Source organism: Mastacembelus armatus, chromosome 12 (genome assembly GCF_900324485.2).
Source record: "Mastacembelus armatus chromosome 12, fMasArm1.2, whole genome shotgun sequence".
Classification (NCBI taxonomy): Eukaryota; Metazoa; Chordata; class Actinopteri; order Synbranchiformes; family Mastacembelidae; genus Mastacembelus; species Mastacembelus armatus.
Window position 1 is genome coordinate 18719053 of NC_046644.1, and position 15642 is coordinate 18734694.

The window sequence follows — 15642 nt, forward strand, 5'->3', positions numbered from 1 at the left end:
CCAGCCTGGCAAGGAGAGTGATGGTGGGGAGTGGAGGCGAGGAGGGCGGTGTGATGATGGAGAGTGGACGAGGAGGGAGTGAATGTAGAGAGACAACAAGTGAGGGAAAGTGGCCTATAAATTTAGAGAGAAATGTGGACTAAGAGTTCACAGGAAAGGATAATACCCGAGAGAAAGAGGAAAGACAGAGAGAGGAGAAGGAAAACAGGGTGATATTCCTCCACACCCCACCCAAGTGCTCTCACACAGAAAGAGATTCAGGAGGGAATATAAGTGATGGGGTAAAAAAAAAAAAAAAAAAAAAAATAGAGGTGTGATATCAGCTCTTAAAATAGTGTCTCTCCCCAGTTTTTTGTCACCTGGGAACAGCTTGCACAGAGAGAGTGCGAGAACTTGGTTTAGACCAACACCTTACATTAATGATTTGCCAACAGCTTTGACTAGCTCATCCTTCAACGTGCCATTCGCCTTGCTTTGCACACAATAGCATCATTTCATTGTCTCTATTGATTAATGGTGCATATAGTGTGCACACGCACGAGCTCAAATTCACATACATGAGTGTGCGTGGCTCATCTAAGTGAAGGATAACACTCTATTTAATGGAAGAGTCTGCACTGGCTATGAAATTCCCTCATAACAAAATAAAAACATCCAAATCGCTGGAGTGGATGCCTATGGAAATCCAAGGTAGTGGAAGGCCACGCCGGTACCTTGGATCCACACTGGCCCCTGTAGGCCACATCAGGAACTGCAGCCTGGCAGCAAGTTTGAGGGGATAAATTCCCAGCCGTTTACCTTTGTCAAACACATTTAGGTTCCTCCAAGCAAAACAGTGGAGAGCACCAGCAGCTGGCAAGTATTTATTTTCGCAAGTGGAGTCAGAGGGGTGTCTGAGCTTCCTTGATCATGAACCAAACTGCCATTACCATGACCACTGATAACAGTAGGAATTGTAAACAAGCTAATCACCAAGGGCCTATTTGTTTTCTCATTTGTGTTTGCATGCACTGATGTGCAGGGGGAGGGCGCGAAGACCAGGAGAACGGGCGAGGGTGGCGGTGGAGAATGAGGAGGGACACGGATGGAAGGTGGGGTAAGTGCGAAAGGGTTAAGTTCCCTCCCTGGTTGCATGCTGCTTTCCCTTGCTCTGTCAAGCCCCATTAAACCTGCTACACCACAGCAATATGGTGCCATCAATTACAGGCACGCTGCCATCAATGCAGAGCACAGAGGAGAGGCAGGAACACATAAACAGGACAAACGGCCACATAAAAGACCTGCAGCGACATAAAGTCCTGCAGACACACACACACACACACACACACACACACACAGACACACAGTCTCCCCTCTCTGTCTGTGCATCACCTGTGAGCTTCTGTTTGTGAATGAGTGGATGCTTTTCTTTCAAACACAGCCAGCAGAAAAACCCCAAAATGCATACCTTTCAGATTCACAGTTATTCATGATATCAGACACATTTCTGAAAAACACTTGGACGCACTGGGTGACAAGCTGAACTGCAGTGTGCTTCTACTGCCCCCATGTGATAGAAGCAAAACAACAACGACAGAGACACGAGCACAAATTTGAAACTGTTGAAAAACATATCACAGCCACACTCCTCCTCACAGTCTCACTATCACAAGACAGACAAGGAAAACTGAATCAATAAGACCTCGACAGAGGGTAGAGACAGATCAATAGCAGTGAGCATTCTTGAAAGTGACACTTTCTCATCACCGTCAGTCACCTGCGTCCTCAAGGCTCCGACTGCATTATCAGCCACAGAAGAAGGAAATTAGAACAACCGCACTCGTCCTGTGCAACATCGAGAGAAAAGACAAGACTTTGTTTTTTGCTGTGGCAGGGCACTGAAACATTTTGGTGTGCAATGTTTCTGCAGCTAAAAACCATGAAAACACAGATGTATCAATACTACATTGGTATCAGGTCTCATTTTTTATGCCTCTTTGTCATTAGAAAAGTCACTGTTTGCATTGTTGCTTCATTCCTTTAGGATGCCAGCTCAGGGTTTAGCACCTCAGGAATCTCTGGCCTCATTTTACAGTGAGTTTAACACGTGTCTGCAACCCAGACTTTAAAGCTCCAACTCAAAATGTTTCGCTTCGTGTTACCCAAACAAACGATACAGCACCAAACAGACTTTAAGTACGTTGTCACTGGGTTTATTGGAGATAAATCATTATATAAAAAGCTGCATGTTGAAAACAGACATTCATTCTTGAGTGTTACATGACAACCAGAGAAAAGGCTTCAGTCACTCACAGGAACAGCTGCCAGAACAAGAATGAGACAACACTTTGACATTATGGTAAAATATCTGGCTTCCCCAGATTTAAAATAAAACATACTTTCCATATATTCTTACTACATCTGTAGTATCCAACTACACGTGTGGAGATTTTGTTTTCTGAGGTTTTGAGCCTCATCACAAACTTCACTATGAAGTTGGTTTTATTTGAACCAAAGAATCAGTCTGGTCATAAAGCTGATGTCTTGAATGTCATATTTCAGTGCTGCATTAAATGCCCATTCACAAGTCAAATAAAACCAATATCTTCCTAAGGTGAGAAAACCTGTTTTGCTCTTGCTGCATGAAAAACACACATAACTTAAAGAAAGCTACATATTTACAAATGCTCTCACACTCAGTCTCATGTGGAGTTTATCTGTGACGAGGAGCTGCTGCTGCCCGAGCTCTTGGTCTTCTGCCCTCTGGTGGCGCTGGGCTGCCGCTGCACCCGTTGGCTGGACGCCTCTCTGCTCTTCTCGCCGTGGCTCGCTCCGGCTTTACTCCGCACTGCTGACACAAAGCAGCAAGTTAAAGCAGGAGGGGGAGGCTCAGCTATGATGGCGGTCGCTTCACACGTTCCAAGCAACATAGCAATTTCAAAGATGGCAATGGAGACGATGAGGACAAATGAGAAACGTGGAAGAGGAAATGGTCAGTGTCTCAGCTTCTTTTAATGAGAGTGAACATGCAGGAGCCTCACACATCAACACTGCACTCTGCAAACCAAAAAGTGACTAGAAAGTGCTTGTAGCAACTTTTAGCAACTAGGAACTGTCTCAAAAGACCTTTGAGAATGAGGAGGCTGCCTGGAGGAGACATGAGCGAGGACAATCCTACACAGACGCCTTTAATGGACTGTCACATCCATTTATTAGAAACCAGCTGGTGATTGGACGTTCCAGATGAGGGACCGTCTCTAAATGTGTTTCCCCGTTTCCTCTCTCCTCACATCTTTGCCTTGCATCTTACGTTGGCAGGACTAAGGTGCAAGGAAAAGACAAGTGGAGGAAACATGGATGCAAATAAAAGAATTGGGATTCACCCCAGTTTGAAATAAAACACTGCTCAGGTCAGTCCACTCAGGACTTTTGATGCAGTGGCCTGACTTGGTCTGGCAGACCCTTTGACGTTTGTGGCCACTATTCTCAACAAATATTTTACTACCTTTCTTGAATTTCCACACAATGTGTTGAGTCAAGCAACTTTGCTTTAGTATCACCGCTGAGAAAAGTTTTTCTGTGGGAACAAAAGCTGAAATTCATGTAGAGTCAGTTCCTGTGTTATGTCTACATTGATACACTGACCTGTCGGTTTGACAGATAGTTATGTTTCACATTGCATCAGACTAAAAACATAACAAACCTTAATACCTTAGTGTGCAGCACGCTGCAGCCAGAGCGCATCGTGTAACAGACACGTCAAGATCTGGTTCCCCCAGGAGATTCTGAGGTATGTGCTGCTTTGTTCAAGGTTTGGGAACTGACTCAGAAAATAAGAATTTTATTTTTAAACTGATTTTTCTTTTCAAACCATTTAGCAAACAATATTACTCCTTTACTCCTTATAAATCAGACAGTTTCAAAACCAGAATCCAAAACTTTAGGATTACTGGATGAACTTTCTAGCCACTTTAAACACTAGAGCACAAGTTCTACTGTTCTAGCCACTACCGCCCTCAACACACACACACATGCAAATGCAGAGTCTAAGCATGAAGCATGAAGTCTTGGCACAGTCCAAGTCCATATTAAAAGTAAACATACACAGCACTCATAAGAAAAGCAAGCAAACGGACGGACGGGGGAGAAGGACACAGTGCACCAGAGGGGACCTTGAGAGTGAGGAGAGCTAGAGTCTTGGGGGCCGTAGACCACAATCTTAGTTTTGACCCTTGTGGCTCTGGGGTCAGATGCTGAGGGGGGAGCTGCAGGAGGCTTAGGGCTCTTTCCAGAGACCAAAGAGTCCTCTTCTTCAGGGAACAAGAGGCACAGAAAAGTAGAATTCATAAGAGACAGAAAAGAAATTAGAAAGAACCGTGACATTCACACAGTGAAGATCAGCTTCTGGTTTTTGTCACTATCTTCAGTTCACCTCCATTTAAGTGGAAAAGCTGGAGTGAAGATGGGAATCTGGTTAGTGAGGGGGATTAGGCGGTGCAGAGAGCATGACAAGGACCTCTACTACAGTATGTACAGCACTTAAGTAGAGAAATGTGAATAATTGGTTGGTTCACAGGGGAAGTGAGAAGCAAAACACACATAGTATAAAGAAAGCAAAGAAAAAGTAAGGTCACTGAGAATAAAAAAAAAAAGTAAAACATTTGGAAATTCTGATCTTTTATACACTTTGTTACAAAAATCTGGGAACCTGTCACAGTCCTTGAGCTCTACATCTCTCTCTCACACACACACACACACACACACACACACACACACACACACACACACACACACACACACACACCTAAAGATGTTTCAGCTACTGACAAAATTTACCAACAGGAAAAATTTCCTGCACGGTTGTATAAAAAAAAGTGTTGATATCAAAATGTCTCTGAGGCTCCACAGGTACATAAAGATCTTCCAAATCTTTTCTGTCATAAGAGCTACACGTTAAAAACACAATATTTTAATCGGTCACTGCAGAAAACAGGCATCGACTGAAGGATATCTCTGCTAACCCGACTTCACACACAGACGGCGAAATGTTATTTTCTGGTTTTGATTAGAGCTTTTCGTTTCTGCAGCTGTGAGCAGCTTCTTCATTTCATCAGGACAATGTCCATCAACATCATCCTCAAAATCAAACCTCTTTAGAATAAAAATAAACTTGTTCTAGTTACCCATCGTGACTGAAAATGTCCAATGTAATCCTCATCTTAACTTCAACTAATCGAGCAAAGACCTTTAGATTAAAACTAGTCTTTCCATCTGTGTTTCAGTGATTTCATCCTCACTGTTCCTGGTTTTCTGACACTAACCTCTGGCCTCTGTAGGTGCTGTGGTGACGCTTGTCGTGTGGGAGGCAGTGGAAGACTCCACGCTGCTTTCAGCTACTCTCTGGCCTGCACACATTGCCTTCAGGGTCTGGAAGACTGCTTGAGGGGCCACATTCATCTTCAACAGGTCCACTATGATCCTAGGGAGGAAGAAACGCGGCTGTGAGAATCAGAAATCAGGTTTTATTCCTCCATAGATACATGACAGTCGGACCACACTGACTTGAAGACCTCTTGGTCCACAGTGATGCCGGCTGCCTGGGTTAGCTCAAACAGCTCTGCTTCTTCGGCACTCAGGACTTTCTTCTTCTTTATCGCATATTTCTGCACGTTTGAGGTGACCACCAGCGCAGGGGAGTCCGGGGCGCTGGGCACGGGTTGCTGTGCTTGCTGGGACATCACCAGTGTCTGTCTGCGAGGGTTAGGATGAACAAGGATAAACGAGTTAATACGACTAAAAAAAAAACTCCATTTAATCTGCATCAATAAAATGAAGCTGCAACTTTCAAACGTGGAGCTGACACAGCGAATCTTTTATTTCGACATATTCTCCAAATATTAGCGAACATATGACACAAACAGACCAAACTCTGATAAAAACACAAAACAACTCGACCATTAAACTGTAAAATATAAAACACCTACCGTGAAATTAGCGGTAATGAAGGTTTAGCACAACACTCCAGCCGGAGCCAAACGAGGCGCGCCAAAAAACACGTCATCACCAGCCGCCAGCTGCGTGCTGAATTGTGGGATTTGTAGTGTGTAGTAATTTCAAATATAAATAAATATATATATATATATAAATACATAATAGATTATGGAATAACGTAGATATCAGGTTGTATATACCATAGGTGTTTCAGTATATAACGTGTACCTAATGCATACACAATTGTAGGGAAGTGTTTGGACTAAAATATACATGTATATATTTTCTAAGTGAAAAGAAGCAACTACACCCCCTGTAGGAAATAAATATGATCATGAGCTTCTCTTTAAATGTTACTGCAAATACAAATTAAACTAAAGTACTACAGGTACTACAAGTTCTGATATAATTTTCACACACACCAAGTAACAAGACATAAAGATTATGTCATTCTTAGTTTTTTAAATGAATATACATCTTTAATGCAAATAAAATTGCTAAATTTAATCTATTTGTGTATTTATTTATTCATTTGTTTGACTTCATTCATTTTATATCTGATTCATCAAGTTATGTTTTCTATATTTTGTTAAGCCAATAGGTGAGCAGGTATTGTGGCTAATATTTGATGTCTCTATTAAAGTATGAACGAAAATAAACGTTTTTGCGCTTTAAAAGAGGAAGATTCTCGCTAATATCTAAATACGAGGCCTCGTATTGAAGCGACATCTCATCAAGAGACTAAAACTCGCGGCACAGCGGTTGAGCTGAGTCTATTTCTGAGGAAAAACACAACACAAAAGACGAAAAACCGCTTTTGTTTGCGTTGAGAGAGCTTGACGAGCGAAGCCGGAAGTACTTGGGGGATTGTCCTCTCGCACCTGCGCAGTCCTCAGCGGGGTCGTCCGAGAATGGCCGCGGCTGCAGCAGGGATAAACAAGCAGGGCGCTGTAGCGACGATGGAGCCCTGTATCCGACACGGCAGAGGAGCCAATGGAAGCACGGTCAAGGTTGTGATAGTGTCTCTAAAGTCCAGGCTCGGGTTTTGTTCGCAGGGGTTGTGTTTGGTCAGTTTGCACCAAAGATGACAGCAGGGTTGCCTTCGTGGCTTCTCATTTTGGGTTAATGCTGCGGCTGCGTTGGCGGCAGTTGATGGCAAACAGTCTCCTGGATTGGAGAAGAGCTCTGCGTCTCCCGTAGCGCTCCGATTGTTGTCTCCTGCGTTTATAATTAACGTGAGCAGTTTTATGCTTGAATCACAAAGCTGCTATTTCTGTCTGGTCGCTAGTTGGCGTCTGTGGTTCCACTGCAGCTCCTCTGTGCAGGCGCAGCTCAGCAGCCCGAGCGTTTTAAAAGTCGCTGCACAACATGCAAGTTAGAACCTGCTTGTTTTCCAACATCACTGATTTCAGCATAAACCGAGCAAGTTTAACTGTGTGAAATACTGTGAGTCCAGGCATCTTAGAGCAGTTTAATAGAGCTCACATCACAATGAGGATGTTCAGAGACATTGTTCTCTATGGCTTCTTGTATTAAGTCACCAGATCTGTGACACCAATACCAGCTATTAATTGTTTATTCAGTATTTTCTCTGCAGCAGTGACACCTAACACCTACAGGGGTTTTCTGCCTGCAACCAAAATACTAAACTTTATTTCTGTGTCTTATAAACAATAAAAATAGACAAATAAAAAAAAAAAAACACAATATACAGAGTCATGGATTTGTTTGCAGGTGCTGGAGTGTGGTGTGTGTGAGGACGTCTTCTCTCTACAAGGGGACAAAGTCCCTCGTCTCTTGCTCTGCGGTCACACCGTGTGCCACGATTGTCTCACCCGGTTGCCCCTCCATGGCAGAGCAGTCCGCTGCCCCTTCGACAGACAGGTCACTGAGCTCGGTGAGTGCCAGGAAAGTATTCATGTCCTACCTGAAATCCTCTTTCAGGGGTTTTGGCCAGTTCTTTCACTGCTTTGGTTAAAGTTTTAATCACCTTTGCTCAGTACAAATCTGGCAGTGAGCTAACAGGCACAGACTTTCATGGTAATATGTCGCTGTGGGGATTATCTTATGTTTCCAAGCTGGAAAAAAAGACGATTGATGATTGCACTGTTCTTTCCTTTTCTGTGTTTTATGAGGGTGAAGTCCTGATTTTTCTGTCTTTTTAGGGGACTCTGGAGTTTGGGGTCTGAAGAAGAACTTTGCTCTGCTCGAACTGTTGGAGCGACTCCAGAATGGAGCCACCAACCAGTCGGGAATGGCGGAGGATGCTCTGAAAGGAATGGGAGAAGTAAGGAAACTGCTGTCCCACTGTGTTTACAGGACCCTCACACCTGAGCACTTTTCACTCACAGTTCCTCTTTTGCACCAGTGTATAATCCGCTGCGATGAGGACGAGAGCCACACAGCCTCCATGTACTGCACCGTGTGCGCCACCCACCTGTGTGCCGAGTGCTCCCAGCTCACCCACTCCACTCGCACACTGGCCAAACATCGCCGGGTGCCGCTGGCAGACAAGCCTCATGAGAAGACCCTGTGTCCACAGCATCAGGTCCACGCCATCGAGTTCGTCTGCCTGGAAGAGGCGTGTCAGCCTGGGCCTCTCATGTGCTGTGTGTGTAAGGAGTACGGCAAGCACCAGGGACATAAGGTGATTCACAACAAGTCACCAGTGTCTTATTAGATGTCCTCACTCAAAGAGACGTGCTCATGTGCTTCCAAACTTTCCTTTCAGCATGCCGTTCTTGAGACGGAAGCGAATCAGATCCGTGCGTCCATCTTGGACATGGCCCACTGCATCCGCAGCTTCACAGACGAGGTGTCCGAGTACTCGAGGAAGCTGGTGGGCATCGTGCAGCAAATCGAAGGTGGCGAGCAGATAGTCGAGGATGGGGTTGGCATGGCACACACTGAGCATGTAAGACGTGACTTTAAGCTTCTTGGTATGAATGACTGTGTTTTTCTTCTGGCTTTAACATCCTCTCCTTGGCTGCATCAGGTCCCCGGCACAGCAGAGAGTGCACGCTCCTGCGTCCGAGCTTACTTCGCTGACCTCCACGAGACTCTGTGTCGGCAGGAGGAGATGGCGCTGAGCGTGGTGGACGCTCACGTCAGGGAAAGGCTGATCTGGCTGAGGCAGCAGCAGGAGGACATGACCATCCTGCTGTCTCAGGTGTCCACTGCCTGCCTGCACTGCGAGAAGACACTTCAGCAGGTGAGTGATGTGATAACACTGAGTTCACTGCATAAACGAATGCATTTTTTTTTTCCCCCATTCGTGAATTAACCAGTTTGACGTTTGTGCTTTCTGCCCTGTTGTAGGACGACTGCAGGGTTGTGCTGGCAAAGCAGGAGATCAACTGTTTGCTGGAGACACTTCAGAAGCAGCAGCACCAGTTCACTGAGCTGGCAGATCACATTCAGCTGGATGCTGGCATCCCCGTCACCTTCACCAAGGTACACGCACCCTGACTCATTCCTGCAGATATGTGTTGCTTCATTGCTGCAGTCCAAGTTAAAACTGGTTCTGTTTTCAGGATAACCGGGTCCACATTGGTCCAAAAATGGAGATCCGTGTAGTGACTCTTGGCCTTGATGGAGCTGGAAAAACCACCATCCTCTTCAAACTGAAGCAGGATGAGTTCATGCAACCGATCCCGACCATTGGTACTTTTACTCATGCATGGATGAACTGCAATAAAAGCTCTACAGTGTTTCTCTAAATAAATGTTTTTGACATGTTTTCTAGGTTTCAATGTGGAGACAGTCGAGTACAAGAACTTGAAATTCACCATCTGGGATGTGGGTGGAAAACACAAGCTCAGACCCCTGTGGAAACACTATTATCTGAACACTCAAGGTACTATCAGTACTTCGCATACTTTGTCTAGATCACTTTGTATAGATTTGTTTTAATGAAGTGCTCAACACACGTGGGGAAATAATCTATATCGTGTGTGTGTGTGTGTGTGTGTGTGTGTGCGCACAGCGGTGGTTTTTGTGATTGACAGCTGTCACAGGGACCGATTGATGGAGGCTCACAGTGAGTTGGCCAAGCTGCTCACAGAGAAGGAGCTGAGAGATGCCCTGCTGCTCATCTTTGCAAACAAGCAGGTAAAACGATGTAACTGATACGAGCTTCTATTCGGATGATACTTTTATCTATTGTAGCTGTGACCTACATGGATCGATGCTATTTTTTAAGATTAAATCCAAAAACCACTTTAGTCCTGTATGGTGCCTAATCCTAAATCTAGACTGAAAAACAAATCAGTTTGAGCCTTTGCAGTCAGAGCTTCCAGACTTTGGAAGTGCCTCCATGAAGAAACCAGACTGGGTCTGTCTGCCTTGTCTTAAAACACATTTTACTGACTCTCCTCACCTGTGATTTACTGATCTGGTTCCTGTCTCTGTACATAGCTTTGTCAAGTTTATTATTATTATCGACCTGATATTATTAAGACAGGGAGGTACCACTCCACCGTGAATTTCTGAGGTGTCACTGTCTTTGCAGGATGTTCCCGGCGCTGTGTCTGTGGAGGAGATGACCGAGCTGCTGAGCCTACACAAGCTGTGCTGTGGGAGGAGCTGGCACATTCAGGGCTGCGACGCCCGCAGCGGGACAGGCCTCCACGAGGGCCTGGATTGGCTGTCCAGACAGCTGGTGGCTGCCGGTGTCCTGGACGTAGCCTAAATGTCACTGACTGAACCCTAACCCCCCTGCCTCTGGGCCCTCCTCATCAGTCTTGTGACTTCCAGACATTGAGACTACAGCTTCAAGCCTCTCCAGCTTTCCTTCTTTGTGCACCAGTGTTGGCACAGAAAACAAAGATGTAAATACTTTGTGCAGCTTTATGGAACCTACAAAAGAATCTTTCAACCTCTGACAAATAAACTCACCGGGCCTAATGCTACAAACTCCCATCATGCTTCAGTTTGAAGGCAGCTTGCACATACACATGGTGTACTTTAGTTTTTCTTCAGTTTTTGGCACCTACCTGGTCCAGTCAGATTTTAGAAATGCTTGAGTGGACATTATCTCATAACCACTGTTCAACAGAGTGGACTGTATTAATGTGACAGTATCAACATATGTTTTGTTGATCCAGCAGAGTTGAGATCACAGAGACCTTTTAGCTGAACCCAGTGTATGTGTGGGCAGGTGAGACAGAACAGAAACTGGTTTTAATGAACTGATTCTGACTGAGTTCTGGTTTGCCTCGTCATCTAAAGTGAGCAGTAGCAGCTGTTGTTTCATGGGGTATTGTAAGTTATACGTGCAATTTGTTTTTGGTTTTTTTTTATATATTAAGCTATTTAATGTCACAGCTGGTCTTGAAATGTCGCACCAGTAGTTTTGGTTTGAACATCGTTTTCTGTTACAGAACAAACTGTTTACTCAACTTATTTATGAGCAGGAATATGGATGTTACTTCGATACGAGGCTGTTGGGAGAAAATCGGATTTTAATGCAGATTCTGCCTCCAGTTTTGTGGAGTGTCTTGCACCCAGAATTCAACAAACACACTCATCTGCTGCTTTACTACCAGTTTTCGTTTGGAAGCTAAATGAACTATCTGCTGTCTCTTAGTCGACTGAATACTAATCTCACTGCAGAAATAATTATTGTGAAAATAGTCCTATTTAAACATCTCACACAGGTTGTGTTTATCCATGTGGATGGTAAATCTACAGCCTTCAGTAATAATGTAATGTGAAACTTAGTGCAACATTAAACCCGACACTGACACTTGTTATTGAAGAACCATCGTTTTAGTCTCTATTCATTGCTATGTAATGTTTACTACTTGTACCTATGTATAGAGCTCAAAATAAAATCTGCACGTGTGAAAAGCCTTTCCATACAGTTTGTGGAAACATAAACATAGAAGCACAAAGCACATTGAAACCTTTGTTACCAGTGGACTTGATGGCTTTTGTAAATTATTCATAATGTGACGCTGTAAAATAAACATGTTGATCATATTTGTTCGTCTTTCTTCAGCACTAGGTTCTGTCGCTTTGCAAAGTAGCAAGTTCTTGGAAAACAGATGAGATTTTTCTTACAATCACAGTGAAAGCTTTGTTTATTAAGTCTGTCTGGTAAAAACGCCGCAGTACGGAACATGATTAACACCCTGGATCACTTTATGGTGATGTTGATAATGCTGATGTCTTCATATGGTTTGTCGGTCTTGGGGTTAACTTTGACGTTGGAGATCCGCTGCACTGCCTCCATGCCTTTGGTGCACCTGCCAAACACCGTGTGCTTATTGTCGAGCCACGGCTGGGGAGAGAAAACAGCAGCACACAAAGCAAATAAAGACAATAAGACATCTGAACAAGTTCTCAGATGTGAAATCTTCATCTGTTCATGTTTCTGTCATTCAGACACAGCAGGTGTCAGGTACAGCTAGAAAAAAAGAACCAAGCTCGTGCTGTTTGGCACCTGGTATGAGAGGGAGGTAGTTGCACTGCTGGAGAACAATGATGAGTTTGAAACTAATGATATCAAGAAGCTGAGTGTCCTAATCCTAGTTTAAAGCTGAGTTAACTGTGTTCATCTTCTCAAACTTCTCAAAAGAAATATCTTTCTGAAAGTGTTGAACTATTCGTTCACATAACAAACCGATCACAGTCCTTTTAAAAAGGCAGAATAACGTCTCTGCATACTTAACCATGGGGATTCACTTGGACCGTGTTGAAAGTGACAAACGTTCCAGAAACATTGCTATTGGTATATAAAGATATATGGTCATTGATAGATGTCTTAGTTGGATCGTACCGTGGGTACAACAGTGATGAAAAACTGTGAGCCGTTGGTCCCGGGGCCACCATTGGCCATGCTCACTGTGTACGGGCGGTCGTGTCTCAATGTGGCGTGGAACTCGTCCTCAAACTCTCCGCCCCAGATGCTCTCTCCTCCCATGCCTGTGCCAGTGGGGTCTCCAGTCTGAATCATAAAACTCTGCACACAAGAAAAGGATTCAGACACACAACACAACACACAGGCTGATTTCCATTTCTGTTTGGCCTCATTAACGTACCTTGATCACTCTGTGGAAAATATGGCCGTTGTAGTAGCCGTTCCTGCTGTGAACACAGAAGTTCTCCACAGTTTTCGGGCATCTTAGAACAAAAGCGTAAAGTTCAGTTTATATCTTGTGTAAAGGGAACTTCTGAACAAACGGCAATGAGTTCAAAAACCTACTCGACAGGGAAGAGCTTGATATGGATGTCTCCCATGGTGGTGTGGATGATGGCGCTGTCAGACACTCTCTTGGGGCCCTCGGCCTGTGTAGCCGCCATCACCTCTTCCTTTGAAGGCTTCTCGTTGAAGATGTCTCTGTCCGAGTCAGCACTCTTTGTATCCTCTGGTTCCCTCCGTGAGAACTTAAGTACAGGAAAAAAAGCACATTAACACAGACACCAACGGAAAAATGTAGCATTATGATCTGAATGACCTCAGTGTCGCGTTATGTCACCAGGTAGAAGCGGTTCTTCTTAAACGCCGTGCAGAATACTGTGGGGTCTGGCTGTATGTTTTCTAAGGCCGGGTTGTCAGACGCCTTCATCTCCACGGTGGGTGCCGCATGCATGTCCTTAGCAACACCCTGAAACAGACTCAGCTGCACAACACGAATGTTCTCCAGCTTCCCAAGGATCCGGACACACCTGGGGAGCAATGTGTGATGATAGTTTACCTCAAATACTTTACATCAAGATAACAGAACACACAAAAAAACCAACAAACAACAGCTCAAACAAATGTAAAACAATTAAATCTAGTTCAAAACAATCAATTTGCCGTGTTTTCCTGGGAGAAACTGTCTCCAATGTACCTGCTGGTTTCCACATTGATGACCTTGATGCCCAGCATTGTTCCATACAGCACAAAGTGGCCAGTCTCATCAAAGATAATATTTGTCAATCGGATACCATCCACCTTCTCCAGCTCTCTCTCCACAGCCATTCGCCTCCCGAACTCCATGTCGGGCAGCTGCTGCCTCATCTGCTGCAACTCTGTGAACATCTAACATAGACAGCAGCTGTTAAGCATGTGAATTAGTCACAACAATAAACATCAACGATGACAGATGTGGAAAAACTTACTGTTAATGACTCATCAAAAACTCTCGTCAGTTTTCCTGTTAGGAAACGGAAGATCCGGACTTTCCTGTCAGTGGCGATGGTGGCCATTTTCTTCCCATCAGGAGAAAACGCGAGGCTGGTAGGGTAGGTTTTGTGTTTTGCAAATTCATACAAGTCTGTGTCTGTTTTGTATTCCCAGTCCACATGTTTGGGGAACCTGAATTCATTTGGGAGCCCAGTCCAGTATTCCAACATTCCAGCTTTGTCAGCAGAGACAATAACTTTAAATTTGGGATTTAGGCGGATTTGTGACAGCGGTGAGGAATGCATCTTGTCAAAGACGTGGAAGGGCTCGTTCTTCCCTCTCCCATCGTAGACAAATATCTTCCCTGTGGATTTTTCAGAGCAGGCCACCGTGGAGATTGCATCCCCAGGATTATAGATCCACTCACACTGGCCTGGGTGAAAACTACACAGAAGATAAAAAACATCTTACACTGGGAAAAACGTGTCATTGCATCTGCATAAACATCTCCTGTCTGTCGCAGCTTGTAGTTTAGACTCACCCCAGCTTCAACATATTGATCATGTCAAAGTTGACAACATCAAACACTTTCATGGCCTGATCATCACCCACAGAACATAAAAGGGCCCCTTCAGCACTGACAGCGATGCTTTCAATCACACCTGTGGAAAACACAAGACGACTGTCACCCCTGGTCTCATGATGCAACACACGTTACGTCTGAGAATAAAGAGCAAAGCGAACACTGAAACAAACTGAAAGGCGACCAGCTTGGAAATCATTTTGTGATCAATTCAACTCGCACCAAGATGACTCCGGAAGTGTTTGACAAACTCTATTCCCTCCTCCTCCTTCTTCTTCCAGAACTTAACATGGCCGTCTTGGCTCGCTGTGATGATGAAGTCTGTCCTGAGAAGAAATGAAATTTACTTCCATCAATAGTTAAACACATAAGTAGAAGGCTGCATAATGACATGAATTATAATAACACGTTATTAATAACACCACATTCTGATGAGACTGCTTGTGTATAATAACCTGAATCTAATTTTTATTCTAGGACTTTTACTTGCAAGTGAATATTTTAGGTTAATTAAAGTCACTAATCAATTTAAGGTGAATTAACTTACTTGGAACAAACTATATGTGCAATAACGTCTCTGTGCATGTAGCTCCGTTCATACATCGCAGCCGAAGGGAGGTTGTCCAGATAAACACGCTCAAATTCGAGTACTGAGAAAAGCACAACAAAAACAAAACAAAGTTAGCGCTTTCCTGGTTAGCACTGATTAGCATCGGTTAGCCGGACAAAAACACAGCGAAGTCCCGCCAACCAACCTTTCCTTTTCTTGGTATTTGAGGCTTCGCTTGGCATCGGTCCGATCCATTCATCTTCTTCTCCATCTCCATGTCCATCTCCTCCCTGATCATCTTCTGCTTTTCGCTTCAGATCCACGTTGTTTTCAGATTCCGCCATAACCGCTGAGTTTCTGCACTGTCCCTTCCCCGTCGCCGTACTTCCGTTCGGCGCCTGAAATTCATCTCATTTCTCTGTTGAT

The 15642-nt window shown here is 44.3% G+C and overlaps 3 protein-coding genes across 6 annotated transcripts; 1 reads left to right on the plus strand and 2 right to left on the minus strand.

Moving 5' to 3' along the window:
* Window positions 1-2170: 2170 nt before the first annotated feature.
* mzt2b (mitotic spindle organizing protein 2B) lies at window positions 2171-6050 on the minus strand. 3 transcript variants are annotated; one of them, XM_026296627.1, is made up of 5 exons: window positions 5964-6050; window positions 5542-5730; window positions 5301-5458; window positions 4152-4289; window positions 2171-2830 (listed from the first exon to the last, which is right to left on the minus strand). In XM_026296627.1, exons 1-5 carry the CDS (start codon window positions 6038-6040, stop codon window positions 2682-2684), a joined length of 711 nt encoding a protein of 236 aa, XP_026152412.1. In that variant the 5' UTR covers window positions 6041-6050; the 3' UTR covers window positions 2171-2681. The 3 variants fall into 3 exon arrangements, with proteins under 3 accessions (XP_026152412.1, XP_026152411.1, XP_026152410.1); XM_026296626.1 differs by lacking the exon at window positions 4152-4289 and having other exon boundaries at window positions 2171-2827; XM_026296625.1 differs by lacking the exon at window positions 2171-2830 and having other exon boundaries at window positions 3915-4289.
* An 800-nt stretch (window positions 6051-6850) lies between these two features.
* Window positions 6851-11952, plus strand: trim23 (tripartite motif containing 23). 2 transcript variants are annotated; one of them, XM_026297482.2, is made up of 11 exons: window positions 6851-6980; window positions 7705-7867; window positions 8136-8257; window positions 8339-8617; window positions 8702-8884; window positions 8966-9181; window positions 9289-9423; window positions 9504-9633; window positions 9716-9826; window positions 9956-10080; window positions 10481-11952. In XM_026297482.2, the coding sequence occupies exons 1-11, from the start codon at window positions 6882-6884 to the stop codon at window positions 10658-10660; spliced, it is 1743 nt and encodes a 580-aa protein (XP_026153267.1). In that variant the 5' UTR covers window positions 6851-6881; the 3' UTR covers window positions 10661-11952. The 2 variants fall into 2 exon arrangements, with proteins under 2 accessions (XP_026153267.1, XP_026153268.1); XM_026297483.1 differs by lacking the exons at window positions 6851-6980; window positions 7705-7867; window positions 8136-8257 and having other exon boundaries at window positions 8355-8462; window positions 8534-8617.
* Window positions 11953-12035: 83 nt separating this feature from the next.
* On the minus strand, window positions 12036-15609 carry ppwd1 (peptidylprolyl isomerase domain and WD repeat containing 1). Its single transcript, XM_026297481.2, has 11 exons — window positions 15422-15609; window positions 15214-15316; window positions 14889-14992; window positions 14625-14745; window positions 14080-14527; window positions 13809-13999; window positions 13452-13641; window positions 13178-13359; window positions 13014-13095; window positions 12752-12934; window positions 12036-12253 (listed from the first exon to the last, which is right to left on the minus strand). Exons 1-11 carry the CDS (start codon window positions 15558-15560, stop codon window positions 12110-12112), a joined length of 1887 nt encoding a protein of 628 aa, XP_026153266.1. The 5' UTR covers window positions 15561-15609; the 3' UTR covers window positions 12036-12109.
* Between the last annotated feature and the right edge of the window lie 33 nt (window positions 15610-15642).

Bases quoted from the DNA above. Each gene is read 5' to 3' on its own strand.
- mzt2b (XM_026296625.1), bottom strand. From the start codon at position 6,040: ATGACGTGTTTTTTGGCGCGCCTCGTTTGGCTCCGGCTGGAGTGTTGT. The intron at 5,459-5,541 runs GTCAGTGTGGTC...CTTCCTCCCTAG, and splicing joins GTGGACCAAGAGGTCTTCAA to GATCATAGTGGACCTGTTGA. The intron at 4,290-5,300 runs GTTAGTGTCAGA...TGTTCCCTGAAG, and splicing joins AGCACCTACAGAGGCCAGAG to AAGAGGACTCTTTGGTCTCT.
- trim23 (XM_026297482.2), top strand. From the start codon at position 6,882: ATGGCCGCGGCTGCAGCAGGGATAAACAAGCAGGGCGCTGTAGCGACG. The intron at 7,868-8,135 runs GTGAGTGCCAGG...CTGTCTTTTTAG, and splicing joins CAGACAGGTCACTGAGCTCG to GGGACTCTGGAGTTTGGGGT. The intron at 8,258-8,338 runs GTAAGGAAACTG...CTTTTGCACCAG, and splicing joins CTCTGAAAGGAATGGGAGAA to TGTATAATCCGCTGCGATGA.
- ppwd1 (XM_026297481.2), bottom strand. From the start codon at position 15,560: ATGGCGGAATCTGAAAACAACGTGGATCTGAAGCGAAAAGCAGAAGAT. The intron at 14,746-14,888 runs GTGCGAGTTGAA...TGTTTTCCACAG, and splicing joins ACACTTCCGGAGTCATCTTG to GTGTGATTGAAAGCATCGCT. The intron at 13,360-13,451 runs GTGACATAACGC...CCTGTACTTAAG, and splicing joins AGAAGAACCGCTTCTACCTG to TTCTCACGGAGGGAACCAGA.